The following is a 13850-nucleotide window of genomic DNA, read 5'->3' on the forward strand; positions in this document are numbered from 1 at the left end:
GAAGTTTAATGGATGATGTGATGTTCCTGCAGCATTATTAGACAATGAGATACTATTTAAAATGTGCATTTGGAGTAAGCCACAAGTGCCCTGATAAGTGTCGCTTGCCTTCTTTCATGCTTTGGGGTAAGCAAGCACCAAGAGTTCTCTGGTGCAGACTAACGTTTGAAAACCATCTACAGATGCATTCTACTTATCTATTCTGAATTGTTTCCAGATAGAATTTGGCTTGGTATTTTATTGCTCTGTAAGATGTGTACTGGGTAGGCCAAGAACACAAGGTCATTATCTGTTAGCACGTGCAACAATTCTCATAGGTTTTACCCTAATATTTATCCCTTGTGAAGCACAGTTTAGGAATGCAGGATTTATGATAGTGATTACAGTAAGTTGGTAATATAAGATAATAAGGCAATGCTATTCATTACTTTTGTACTTAGCTGTTCTCAAGATAATTCCTTGTAATTTCATTTTTGTGTTAAATAATATTTTAGTAAAATTTTCTTTCTAGTGTTTTTGTTTGTTTGTTTTGCTCGAAGAAGCATAATGTTGTTTATAATACATAGCCATTCCTGGAAGTTAAAGAAAAACAGAAACTATCTCTAAAACTTGAATGGACGAGTTTCTGGCTTGCGATAAAACACTGAAATAATGTTGACAGTAGGAGAAAAGTGACTTCAACCTTCTAACTTGAACTGCTTGCTCCTGGGAGTTACTTGGAAGAATGGGTTATATACTCTGTTATAATCTGGGTTCAGCCTTAACTTCTTTTTCTTAAAAAGACTATGAGTCAGATAGCCCAGAAAGAGAAAGACAGGCTTGGTATATACTCACTTATAAGTGGGTATTAACGGTATAATATAAGTTAGCCATCTACATACATAAAGAAGTTAAACAACAATGAGAACCTTAAGGAGGATGCTTAAATCTTATTCAGAATGGCAAGCTAGATAGACACCAGAAGCTGTGGAATAAAGGAAACCAGATGGGAGCCTATGGATAGAGGGTCCTCTGAAACGATTCACCCAACAGGGTATCGAAGCAGACTCTGAGACTCAGGGCCAATCTTTGGGCAGAGAACAAGGAATCTTATGGAGGAAGAGAGGGGTAGGACTAGAGAAACATGGAGGGGACAGGAGCCCCACTAGGAGACCAACAAAACTAAAAGATCTGAGCCAGGGGGTCCTGCAGAGACTGACGCACCAACGGAGGACCATGCACTGAGAGGACCTAGCCCCGTGATCAGATGTGGCCGATTGGCAGTTCAGTCTCCATGTGAATATCTGAGTGAGGAGAGCAGGGACTGCCTCTAGCATAAACTCAGTTGACTGCTCTCTGATCACTTGCGCTTGATGATGCACTCTTGCCAGGCCAAGGAGGATCCACGCAGTCCTGATGAGACTTAACAAGCTATGGGCAGATGGCAATAGTGGAGAACTCCCCCTTTCAGCAGAGTAGGGAAAGGGGATGAGGGGAAGAAGGAGGTAGGGTGGGACTGGGGGAGTTGAGAGAGGGGACTTCAATTGGGATATATCATGAATAAATTGTAAAGAAAAATTTAGAAAAAAAAAAGGAAAAGACTGTGATGCCTTAAGCAGGGCACAGGTGGTGAGTGCCTGAAAACCTATAATCCCAGCACTCAGGGAGGCAGATGCAGGCAGATCTCTGTGAGTTCAAGGCCAGCTTGGTCTACAAAGTCCAATATAGCCAAGGCTATACAGAGAAACTGTCTCAAAAATCAAAAAGAAGGAGGAGGAGGAGGAGACTATGACCCCTTGTCTTTGCCATCCCTCTAGTTCAATACTAGAGACACCTTCGAAGCAAAACGTAAATTGTGGATCTGAAATAGTAAAAAAACAATCCAGAAAGAGAAAGAGAAAGAGAAAGAGAAAGACAACAATGATGTCATGCTTGTATTTGTTGCAGGGGTGAGAATCACATTAAATAGCAGGAGAGGTCTCAGTATCTCCTCTGAGAAATAGGCTGGGGAAGGTGATTATTACTGATTTTGTCATTCATGTGCTCCTGGCAAGCCTTGTTCTACCTCAATACCACTGAATACTAGGAAGTTGACAGCACCTATTAGAAACAGTCAAAGAGATGTGCCCACCTGGGTGGAGGCGTAGATCATTCCATAATCACGTATGGCCTCCTGCACACACTTAGGAGTAGCTGACCATAGCACAGCTCTTAATGCAGAAACAGTGAATTCTGTGATTGATTAATCAGGATATTCTCTGACATTCTTGGTCACCTGACATGAAAGCAAACAGGAAAAACATAGCAGCTGGACCTAGATAACAGCCCAAGAGATATGCTATCATGAAGAGCACCATCAGACTCACCAGGGGAAGAGACAGGGGGTGTCACGAGAGAGGGGTGCAGCTTTAAACTTGCTCTTATGCATATTTTCCAAAATATTTTAATAATTCACAAATACTAGGTATTATCTAGTAAAAAATAATAATAAAGAATCTGAGAAACAATGCTGGGAAAGGATGTCAATGTCTGAACAATCTGTAATAGGCAAGGTGGAATGAATATATCTAAGAGACATTGAAAATTTAAAATAAAATCAATACTCATATACATCATTGAATTGGTCAAGGAGGACATTTAGAGGATGTGAAACTGAAGAGGGGTTGTGAAGAAGGGCCCATTGACAGTGCTAAATATAAAGAAGACAAATGTTGAAAAAGTAGGATATGAACGGAATGATAAAATAAATGCAACGGAAACATCTTAGGTGTTTCAAACTAATATATAAACCCTCACAGAAAGTGTCAATGAGAAAGAGAGGAAGGGAGGGAGAGGAGAGGGGGAGGGAAGGAGGGAAGAAAAAGAGTCAGGCAGACATAAAAACAGTTAAACACAAGGACAAAACCAGAAGAACAGCATAAAACTATCTTAATCAAGAATGCCTGAGAAAAAAATAATTAAATGCATGGAATGGAAACATTGGTGTGTGTTTGTGTTTGTGTGTGTGTGTGTGCGTGTGTATTTCTGTGTTTATCTGTATGCGTATTTGTAAATGTGTGTATTTCTGTGCATATATGTGTGTGTACATACATGAATTTGTGCATATACATACAAGTATTTGTTTGTGGTGAGGGAGCACCTGTATGTGTGTGTTCATGTGGAAGCCAGAGATCAGCTTCAGGCATCATTCCAAGGGTGCTTTCCACCTTGTTCTCAGTGGCATGAGGGTGGCTGGCCAGGGAGCCTGGTATCTGCGGGTCCCTATTTCTCCAGTACTGAAATCATAAGAACATGCCACCATGCACAGCTTTTAAAATACAATTTCTGGTGATCAACTTGGGTGCTATGGTTGCACAGACTTTACCAACCAAGCTATCTCTCTAGCCCGCAACACGTTTCCAGGATTAATGAAAGAAAAAAGAAATCAGAAAATGCTTACGTATTACCAAATAGATGGGTGTAAAAACTCTTAGGTAGGTAAACTGTAGTGAAACTTCAAAATGTTAGAGATAAAAAGAAAATTAAGCATCAAGAGGAAAACAATATATTACCTCTAAAGGAATTGAAATACACTCAGACTTTTTTTTAACAACAACAAATTCCAGAATAGTATGGAGTAATATTCTCAAAATATTAAAGAAACTCAAATGCAATATCCAGGTAAAAGATTGTTTAATGTAAGTGCATGGTAACGGGTTATTGGTATTCATGACTTCAGAGAGACTATCTCAAGTAATCTCAGATGAAACACTTTGCCAAGAAGAAATATAAACCAGAATAGCTTTATGTTAAGCATGGAAAATAGGTGCAAAGAAATAGTTTAAAGTTCCCTATTAACTCTATCATCCGTATATTGAGAAAAAAGAAAACATAATGGAGTTCAATGCATTTGTATAATTTTAATGTTCCAAACATAGAAAAAAGTAAGTTTTGCTTCATCCCTGACAAAGGCTACTTAACTATGTATCTTTTTAATGCTATGACAAAATATTTTAGATATCAAGCCTACAAGGAAGAAACTTTATTATGACCCATGGTTTCAGTTCATGGTTATTTGATGTTGATGCTTTGAATTGTGGAGGTATCTGTTGTGTGGGTTACACATACATAGTAAAGAAAGATGTTCACTCTGTGATAGGCAGAAGGCAACAGACTGAGAGAAAAAGAAAAAAGGCTGCTGTCCTAACAATGTTTCAAAAATCCACCATCAATGAACTAGCTTCCTTGCACAGGCCCTGCTTTCTAAGATTGCCCATTTCCCAACAGTGCTACCAGATGACAAACAGTCTTTGAACATACAGGATTTTGAAGAACACTGTTGTGGTATATTAATATTTACTATGATATATCTTTTACTTTAGCAGCGGTTATCCCTAAACAGCTGAAAACAAATCACTACACAGAGACTGGGATTTATTTAATTAACCTAGAGCACAATGCTGGGCGATAGTTACTCCATCCCAAACTTCCAAGCCTGCATAGTTTCCTACCATTCAGATTTCACCCATTATACTTGCTTTTAGTCCTATCTTAGGTCCGGTTCATCTCTGCACATGGTTCCAAGATCTCTCTTGCAGATTCTCCTCCTTTCCTCTCTTGCTTCCTTCTGCTTCCTCCTACTCTGGACCAGGATGTCCCCCTTTATCCTCTCCATTGCTCAGCTTTGTGGCTGGTTGTTTTCATCAACAATATAGAAAACAAATGGTGCATGTTTACACAAACTTAAGACAGGTGATGCTTAGAATAAGCATCACAATGCAATGTCTGGATTGAAACCAGATAGTGGGGAAGAGAAATCAGCATTTGAATGAACAAGGGTAAATTGTATACATTCCAAGAGAATATTATACCAACAGAACATTTAAGTTCTAAACCATAATATAAACAAAATCACGAACAAAACAGAAAAAGCACATGCTTATGAAGAAAAATAGTTAACAGAGAAACCATAAAAATATTTCTTTTGCAATTGACAAGAACAATGCTAGTTAAAACAAACCTGCTTATCATAGTAGCAAAAGTCCTGACCAAGCCAATAGAATACAAGCAAGAAAAACGGTGGTATACTTTCTGAGAAGAAACAGAACTGTTCTTACTAAAGATTATATGTAGGAGAAAACAAGTAACAGGACAGGAGCCTACCACACAGGGCCTCTGAAAGACGCTACCTAGCAGTGTACTAAAGCAGATACTGAGGCTCATAACTAAACCTTCAGCAGGGTAAAGGGAATCATATGAAAGAAGAGGGAGTTAGGATGACCTGGAGAGGACAGGAGCTCCACAAGGACCAAATATATCTGGGCACAGGGGTGTTATATGAAACTGTTTCTCCAACCAAAGACCATGTATGGATATAACCTAGAACCCTGCTCAGATGGAGCCCATGGTAGCTCAGTATCCAAGTGGGTACCCTAGTAAGAGGAACAGGGACTATTTCTGACAGGAAATCAATGGCTGGCTCTTTAACCTCCCCTCCCTGAGGGAGGAACAGGCCTGCTAGGCCACAGAGGAGGACTTTGCAGCCAGTCATGAAGACACCTGATAAAACAGGGTCAGATAAAAGGGGAGGAGGTCCTCCCTTATCAGTGGACTTAGAAAGGGGCAGGGAGGAGATGAGGGAGGTAGGGTGGGATTGGGAGGGAATGAGGGAGCAGGATATAGCTGGGATACAAAGTTAATAAACTGTAACTAATATTAAAAAACAAAAAAAGAAAAAAAAGATTATATAATTACATCTGACAGAAACCTAAAACTAAAAGAGAAAGATTTATCAAACTAAGATCTCCTATTCAAACAGGTTATCCAGAACTGTATGGAAATCCCTGAAAAACATACACACAAGTAACACTATACAGACTGATCAAGTTATATTAAAAAAAAAATATATATATATATATATATATATATACACATGTATGTCTGTATATATGTATATACATATATGAATATTTATTCAGCAACAATTAATGAAAAATTATGTATTGAACTTGGAAAAGAGCAAAGAAGGATATATTGGAGGTTTCAGAGAGATGAAAGAGAAGGGGGAAAATATGAAATTATAATCTCAACAATAACAATTTAAAAAAAATCAGCAGTATATACTCTACTAACAACAAGAAAAAGAATTTAGGTAAAATTACATGTAATTAACAATAGCAACAGAAATTCAAAGTATTTAGAATTAATCTATCAAAGAATAAATAACTTTATGAAAAATATGATTCTCTCAAATCCTGTAAAAGAATTTGGACAAGTACATAGATCAGTGAAGAATACTGTGTTCTGTGCTCAAAGCCTTCTGTTCAATCCAGTATGATGGAAGGAACTAAATGTCTGGAAATAAACACTATTTTTATGCATTTATAGGCAAAAAAGTAAAGATCTTAATTCTTCCAAAATCTCTGTAGAATTTTCAGTTATAACAAAATAAAATTTAATTTAAATGTATGGGTAGTTTAAAAAACTTACAAACTTGCAAAAAAAATTAAATGTCTTTAAGTGACTACATTATTCATAAATAGGAACAGATGGAAAAGAACATTTTGTTCCAGAAATGAAGGTATATTCCATACCCTTCCCTTAATAACAGATAAGAATTGTGTTCTTTTGTAGGAACATAGAGTAGATTAATGATCTGCAAAGGTCTAGAAAGCTCAAAAAAATTACTCAACTGTTCATGAAAACTTTGACAAAGGTGTCATACATTATGCTTTGTATATTATTCTATACACAGAGGTGTACCTCAGTTCTATCAGACCTCAAATAAGTTTAAAGTTAAAATCAGTGTCAGTAAAATAAATTATGGACCAACTTTGCCACTAATAAAAAAAATGTAAACTGTCAACAAGATGATGGTTTAGATTTAATAATCTTTTTTTAAATGTGTCATATAATAGCCAGCTTTGACAGGAGCATAATGGTAAGAAAATGAGAATCTTTGTGCACTTTCTGAGATACAGGAAGTCTAGAGAGCAATGCACTTCCTAGTGAAGTACCTAATAAATCTTATGTCCTAGCAGATGTACTTCTGGACCAATAACCCCAGAAACTACTTAAGGGACACAAATACAAGGACATCTGTGCAGTATTTTATGTGGTAGAAAGGAATTAGAGTCAGCCTGGATGACCATCACTAGGGGAATGTGTAAACTTACATTGTAATGCACACACACTCTGAAATTCTATTCACATTGAAGCATCATGTGTAGATATTTTTTAAAAGATGGTTTCAAGTTGGAAAAGAGAGAAGAGACAAGAATAAACAAAAGGAGGTTGGAAAGCAAGAGACATACAGGCATACAGAAAAACAGCATAACATCACTTATGTGAAAGAAGACAGACAGACACAAGGTGACACAGTGACATTCCTGTATCACGTCCATTTTGTGAAGCCTGTTGAGAAACAGAAACTAAATCAATTACAATTAAATCAATTGAAGAAGGAATATAAACAAAGCAAGAAACTCACAACTCCAAAGATAATCCTATGACACAATCTAAGTGTTATGGCACTCTGTCTTTGATTTAACAGCAACGACAACAACAAATGCTCCTGGAATGGATTGCATGATGCATAACTGCAGCAAGACCCTTGCTCTGAAATATATAGGCAATATCGGTGAAAGAAAGTTGGCAAAGCAAATGGGGTCGCTGAGAGAGCTGTGGTTCTGTAGGAGCATATCACCCTGACACTGATGCAGATTTGTGCAAATCAAATTACTTTTCTGGGGCTGGAGAGATGGCTCAGTGGTTAAGAGCACTGTCTGCTCTTCCTAAAGGTCATATGTTCAGTTCCCAGTGACCACATGGTGGCTCACAACGATCTATAATGTGAACTGATTCCTTCTTCTGGCAGATGTAAATGCAGATAGAACACTCATATACATAAAATAAATAAATCTTTAAAAAAAATTACTTTCCAGAGAACAATGAGTCCTAGATCTAGCTGTGAGGCAGACTCAGCCCATGACTCTTTTAAACGGGAGATGCTGGTGCTGCCCCACACTTGTAGTTTTACTCAGCTCTCTGTGTTGAATCTTCCACAACCAGCCTGGCATCAGGAAATAGCCAGAATCTTTCTGTTTTTTTTTTTGTTTTGTTTTTTTTTTGTTTTTGTTTCTTGACACTCCCACACAAGTATATAATGACTTGTTCTTTTCATCCCCTTCTTCCTATTGAACCCTCCTCTTCAGCCCAGAACCTTAAAGACTTGGCAAAACAGTTACAGCTCTATGTCAGAAAGCCTTACGTTGTTACCTTATCTCAACAAAGTAGCATGAGGAAAGGGGGTTCTAAAATTGCAACCTCTAATTTTGTGATTGGCATTATTAGTCCTGTACTACTCACACATCTGTATAAATTAACTTTATTCTGTTGATGAGGAAGCCAAAACTGAGTTTTGGAAGACACTTAGAGTCATACAAAAAAAATGGCAGCATCTATATGTGAATGTTTGGGACTTTGTGTATTTGCTTGTGTTTTTGAGACAAATCCTCATTGTACAGCCCAGGGCAGCCTTCACCTTGGGAACCACTTGCTTTGCCCTCAGCCACCTGTGCTGGCATTACAGGTATGAACATCACTGTGCTGAGTGTGCTGTTTATGTAATTAGATTGCCCTTATGCAGTGGTTTTGGCTTTTTTATGGGGCTGGTTATTGGCAGACTCAAAGAGATTCACTCATCATTGTAGATAGTAAAGGAACACATTGAAGCTCAGAGAGCAGGCAAGTCTTTGCTCCATCGGTATTTTGTTTCACTTAAGTGCTTTAGTAAAATCAAGCACGCAGGTGCCGCTGGAGGCCAGGTTCTCAGCTGCTGAACACTGTGCAAGCCCTTGGGGACAGAACGAGTCTTGCACATTTCTCTCCGTCACTTGTGAGGGTGGGAGAGTTTGTCTGACAGCAGAGGTGCGACTCTGACACAGTTTAAGATTGGTGGCATAATAAGACAGAGAGCCAAGGAGAAAGTGTGAATTAGAAAAAGAAATTATTTTTTTCTGTTCCCTGTAGCTGTAAATAACCTCACCAAATTCTACACTTCCAAATGTGGGCCATCATGTGCAGGAAGAAGAGTTTTCTGGGGCACTTTTGTTTTGAAGGACTTTGTCACTAAAGAACTGGGGTGGGTAGAGATGTGGTTTAAAAAACTCCTTTATCTCATGGAACTGATGATTTTCTTGACTTTTTCACCTCAGGCTGTAGACAGCCATCTAGCTACATCCTTCATCCCACCCAGGGCTCAAAGCAAGCAAGATACTCAATAGAGAAAGGCAGTAGTTATGTACTTCCATCCCCAGGATCAGGAAATTGATATGTAGAAGTAATATGCACTGAGGGAACTAATAGTTTTCTTTAGTGAGATATGGTTGGGTTAAAATAAATTTGGCCAAAGGAAAGTAAGTCCTAGTTGAAAAAATGAAAAAAAAATATTATAAAGAGTGGACAAGGACCAAATAAGCAGGGCCTTATGGAGACAGGAGTGCTGGGGCTTGCAACTGAAATTGTATTTGGACATCATCTGAGAACTTGCTACAAATATAGGATGTCAAGGCTCGTGCTAAAACCTCTGACTGAAGGCATGAAGTTTAATGAACGTCTTCCTGATGTTTGTTAAGTGTGCCGTGTACCAATTAAGGCATTTCCTAATTTTAGGCTCCATAGGTTACCAACTACAGGAAGTTTGGAATGTTGATGCTTAAAATTTTAGTTCCATTAATATATAAACTACAATCGCTGTGGAAATTGCCTTTTTCCAAACGTAACATCAAAAGTCGATACTCTCATTCAAGTTCTTCTGTGAATGTCAAGCCTGAGTCCTCTGAGCGCCCGGTAGCATGTAAGAGAGTATAAAACCACCGGCTCCTGACAGCTGTTTGGAGCTCAGCAACTCCCCATGTGTCAGGCTCCTGTCCTCAGTCTGGGTAGCAGAGACTTTCCTCTAACATGGTGAAGCCATGCTGTAGCAGGGCCAGCTGCATCCTGGCCCCAGAGAGAATTTTTTCACTGGTGCAACAAGTCATGTTTATGACCAGGCTGCAGCAAGAGCTTAGTCTGATTGGTATCAGAGAAACTTGAATGCAGTCTGAGCAAGCAGGAGGAAAACGACCTCGGGGCAGCCCACTGCAGCAGTCCATAAATAAATTGGCAGATGTGTCAACGGCTCACGTTAGTCCAGGAGTGCAGTTCTTTGGGGACTGTCGTCCGAAGACAGAGACATCTGTGGGTTGCCGGTCAATCTGGAGCACTTCTTCTCATTTTTCTGGGTGTGCTTTTGACAGGAGCTTAAGGGCAGTTCAATAAATTAAAATGTATTTACATGGCAATGAAGAATTATCTTGACATACTGAGAGTTATTTAATTACCAAGGTACTCTGCGTGCTGCTAAAGTTAAGACTGTGTCAGCCTTTCTGGGACAAATCTTTATTTTCAGGGCCATGTGGCTCAGCCAGGAATGATCCCCTGGGTGGGAGCTTGTCAGTTATAGAAGATGAGTCTCCTTGCTGACCCCCATTTCCATAGACAGCTCTAAACAGATCGGTAATCTCAATGTCAGACATCATGATGAAGTCAGCGCTGCCAAGGCCAAATGTCCTTCTTTAGGGATGTGGCCTTCCTCTCAGAGGAATTGTAAATGAAGTCATACCCCATTTGCAGTCTTCAAAGAGTGTCAGGGTTGCTGTCTGTCTGCATGGCATTCAGAGAGCTGTCTTAAGGCATCAAAAGGTAGGTGTGTGGTGTCCATGCTGGCAGCAACAAAGCCCAGTGGGTAGGCAGCGACCTCATATTAACGGGACAGAGGCAATTTCCACACACTGTACTCTATAGCAGCCCTGTGTCACTGAAGTCCAGCAAAGAAGACATTCTAAGAAAGACAGGAGCTGGCAGCTCAGGGTGAAGTCCCAACTTCACCTGGAAAAAGAAAAGGGTCAGTACCTAGGACCTCCCAGAACTCCTGTTTCCAAACTGAAGGATTTTGATGAGGGACAAGAGATGTGAGTAGTGACTTAGATCAAGGAGGGTAATTGTTATAAATAAAAGCGGGGTAGCAGGGCTAGGTATACCTCTACACCCTTCTTCTTAGAAAGTAAACCAAATGGTGAAGGAATTGATACTGTAACCAGTGGCACTGCACAGACCTGACTCTCTCATCAGCACCACCTGGTTATGATGAAGGAGTTTTACACAGTTCGGGAAACTGTGTCACACATCTTGCTGCCATGTAGATGTGAGTCAACAGACGTAAATGTCCAGTTCTTCTTTTCTTCATAAACACATAGGTTTGGATGTCTAACAGACTTGGTTTAATCTACTGCTTCTCTGTTTGAAAAACTCTATTTCTCCAACCATTACTTCTGCATAGTCATGGCCCCTCCCTCCAGAAGATGATAAAGTGTTAAGCCACTGAACTATCCCAAATTCATGCCTGTAGGTCCTGACATCTTGACCATGGTGGTGGGATCCGACATCAGCCGCTGTCCAAATACCCCATGGCCCACCTGCCGTGGCTACCTGCATAAGAGGACTCACTCGGGCTTTGTGAAGGGCTGGAGGAAGAGGTGGTTTGTGTTGAAGCATGACGGCTTTCTCCTCTATTACAAACACAGAAAGGTAAAGTGGGAGGAGGGATGGCAGCTGATCCGGGTAAGAATAAGAGGCTTCGGGAAGCCAAACCTCTGTGGACTATCTCATGTCCAAGAATTACTATCTCATGTCAAGGAGGTGTAGTGCAGGAATCTGGAAATCGCACACTCCCCTCTGACCACCCAGGAGTCGTCCTTCCTTCAAAAGTTTGAGAATTGTAATGTATGCTCTCTTCTGCTACATAAATCAAGTCGTGTCTTTCTTCTCCTTTACTTCTGTTTTGATCCTCTTCACAGATTCCTTTATCACTGTGAAGAAGATGAGAACAAAACTCTAGTACCTGTACCATTGGTTAATCTAAATAGATCAGGAAAAGCATAGCTCCTCAGGCCACAGGGTAGGGAGCATATACTGTGGTTGGTAGAACTCTGTGCTGTTGAGTTTTCTGAGGCGGAGAACTGGGCAAGTCGTGCGGAATATCTATTTAACCTTCCATATTTCATGAGAATGGACTGTCTAACCCTAGGGGAAGGCTGGGATCACAGACAGAATAGTCTCAAGGCTGTGCTAAAACAGTCTTCCTCCCAGATGTATGTGACTGAGTGAGTCTGAGTGTGAATGGATGGGCCCAAGTTCTTGTAGAGCCCTTTTTCTTCTTAATTTTTTAATTACAGCTATTATCTTTTATTTTTTTATTATTGGTTACATTTTATTAACTTTTATCCCAGCTGTATTCTGCTCCCTCATTCCCTCCCAATCTCACCCTCCCTCCCTCATCTCACTCATCTCCTCCTTGCCCCTTTCCAAGTCCACTGATAGGGGAGGACCTCCTCCCCTTTTATCTTACCCTGTTTTATCAGGTGTCTTCATGACTGGCTGCAAAGTCCTGTGGCCTAGCAGGGCTGCTCCTCCTTTGGGGGGAGGGGAGGTCAAAGAGCCAACCATTGAGTTCATGTCAGAAATAGTCCCTGTTCCCCTTACTAGGGTACCCACTTGAATACTGAGCTACTGTGGGTTGCGACCGAGCAGAGGTTCTAGGTTATATCCATACATGGTCCTTGGTTGGAGAAACAGTCTTATATAAGACCCCTGTGCCCAGATATATTTGGTCCTTGTGGAGCTCCTGTCCTCTGAAAGACTCTACCTAGCAGTGTATCAAAGCAGATACTGAGACCCATAATCAATCCTTCAGCAGAGTGCAGGGAATCATATGAAAGAAGGGGGGATTAATATGACCTGGGCAGCCCTTCTTTAGGTTACATCTAAAACACAGTTTGCATTTTGTTATCATGTGTATTTTTTCAGCCAGATTCAATCTAGTGTCTAATTCTGTTAAGCAAACACAAACATGCGTGAAAAGCACAGCAGAGATTTCACATGGAACCCCTACTTTCCAGCTTCTCATGAACTATTCTCAACAGTTGTCTGGAGGCAAATCGACTCCTTGTCATAAGGAGCAGGCCCACTGTCCCACTCAACCGAGGATGCACTGTACTCTGCAGCCTTGTGAGCTGCTGGCTTTGCTCCAGGGACATTCACAACCCACCTCTAATCAGGGTTCAAAGCTAGAATTGTGGCTACTTACCTCATTCATGACATAATCTTATTTTTTTCTTCTGTCTTTATTTTACATTTCGTGTGTGTGTATGTGTGTGTGTGTGTAAAGACATTTATGTGCATGTATAAAAAAAGCTTACTTTCTTCCTGAAAAAGAAAAAAAAAAGACAGTAAAGAAATCAGTGCAGGGCAAACGTGAAAGATGATGTCCTATTAAATTACTGCGGGGACTTTCTAGTCCTGCCGTGTGAGCTGCTTACTGCAAAGTGCTCTGCCTTTCATAAGAAAGTGAACCATACAGCTCCTTTAAGCAACTTTGTCTCCCTCCAGTGCAGGAAAATAGGATTTTCTCTAAACAGGAGGAAAAATTATTATCAGTAGTTGGTTTCTATTTTCTTGAGTATTACAGTGGAACAGACAAGAAATTTTCAATCTAGAAAACATTTGTGGAAACATTGGACATGAGTTTCCAATCTGTGGAAACATGTACATTCATGTTTCAGAAGCCTGGAGGAGTCACCGAACTGTGCCTGAAGGCTCCCACTCTCCTTCCCATTAGCTTTTGAATAGGCAGGAATGTAGCTCTGGAAATTTGATTTTTTGAAAAGGTTTTAAGAGAATTCTAATTTGGAAATTGGGTGAATAACACAGTTAAATGTCTTCTAACCTAAAGTCAACAGACAATGAAAAGAAAGAAAGAAAGAAAGAAAGAAAGAAAGAAAGAAAGAAAGAAA

General features: G+C 39.9%; 1 protein-coding gene across 1 annotated transcript in view; it reads left to right on the top strand.

Annotated features, from left to right (window-relative positions):
- LOC129692139 (uncharacterized) overlaps positions 1-13850 on the top strand; it is a 118123-nt gene that overhangs the window by 45821 nt on the left and 58452 nt on the right. Inside the window, exon 7 of the mRNA XM_055628381.1 lies at positions 11408-11586. Coding sequence (XP_055484356.1) covers positions 11408-11586 — 179 coding nt within the window. The remainder of the gene's footprint in view (positions 1-11407; positions 11587-13850) is intronic.

The sequence above is a fragment of the Psammomys obesus genome, unplaced genomic scaffold (assembly GCF_907164565.1).
Source record: "Psammomys obesus unplaced genomic scaffold, mPsaObe1.curated_primary_1811, whole genome shotgun sequence".
Classification (NCBI taxonomy): Eukaryota; Metazoa; Chordata; class Mammalia; order Rodentia; family Muridae; genus Psammomys; species Psammomys obesus.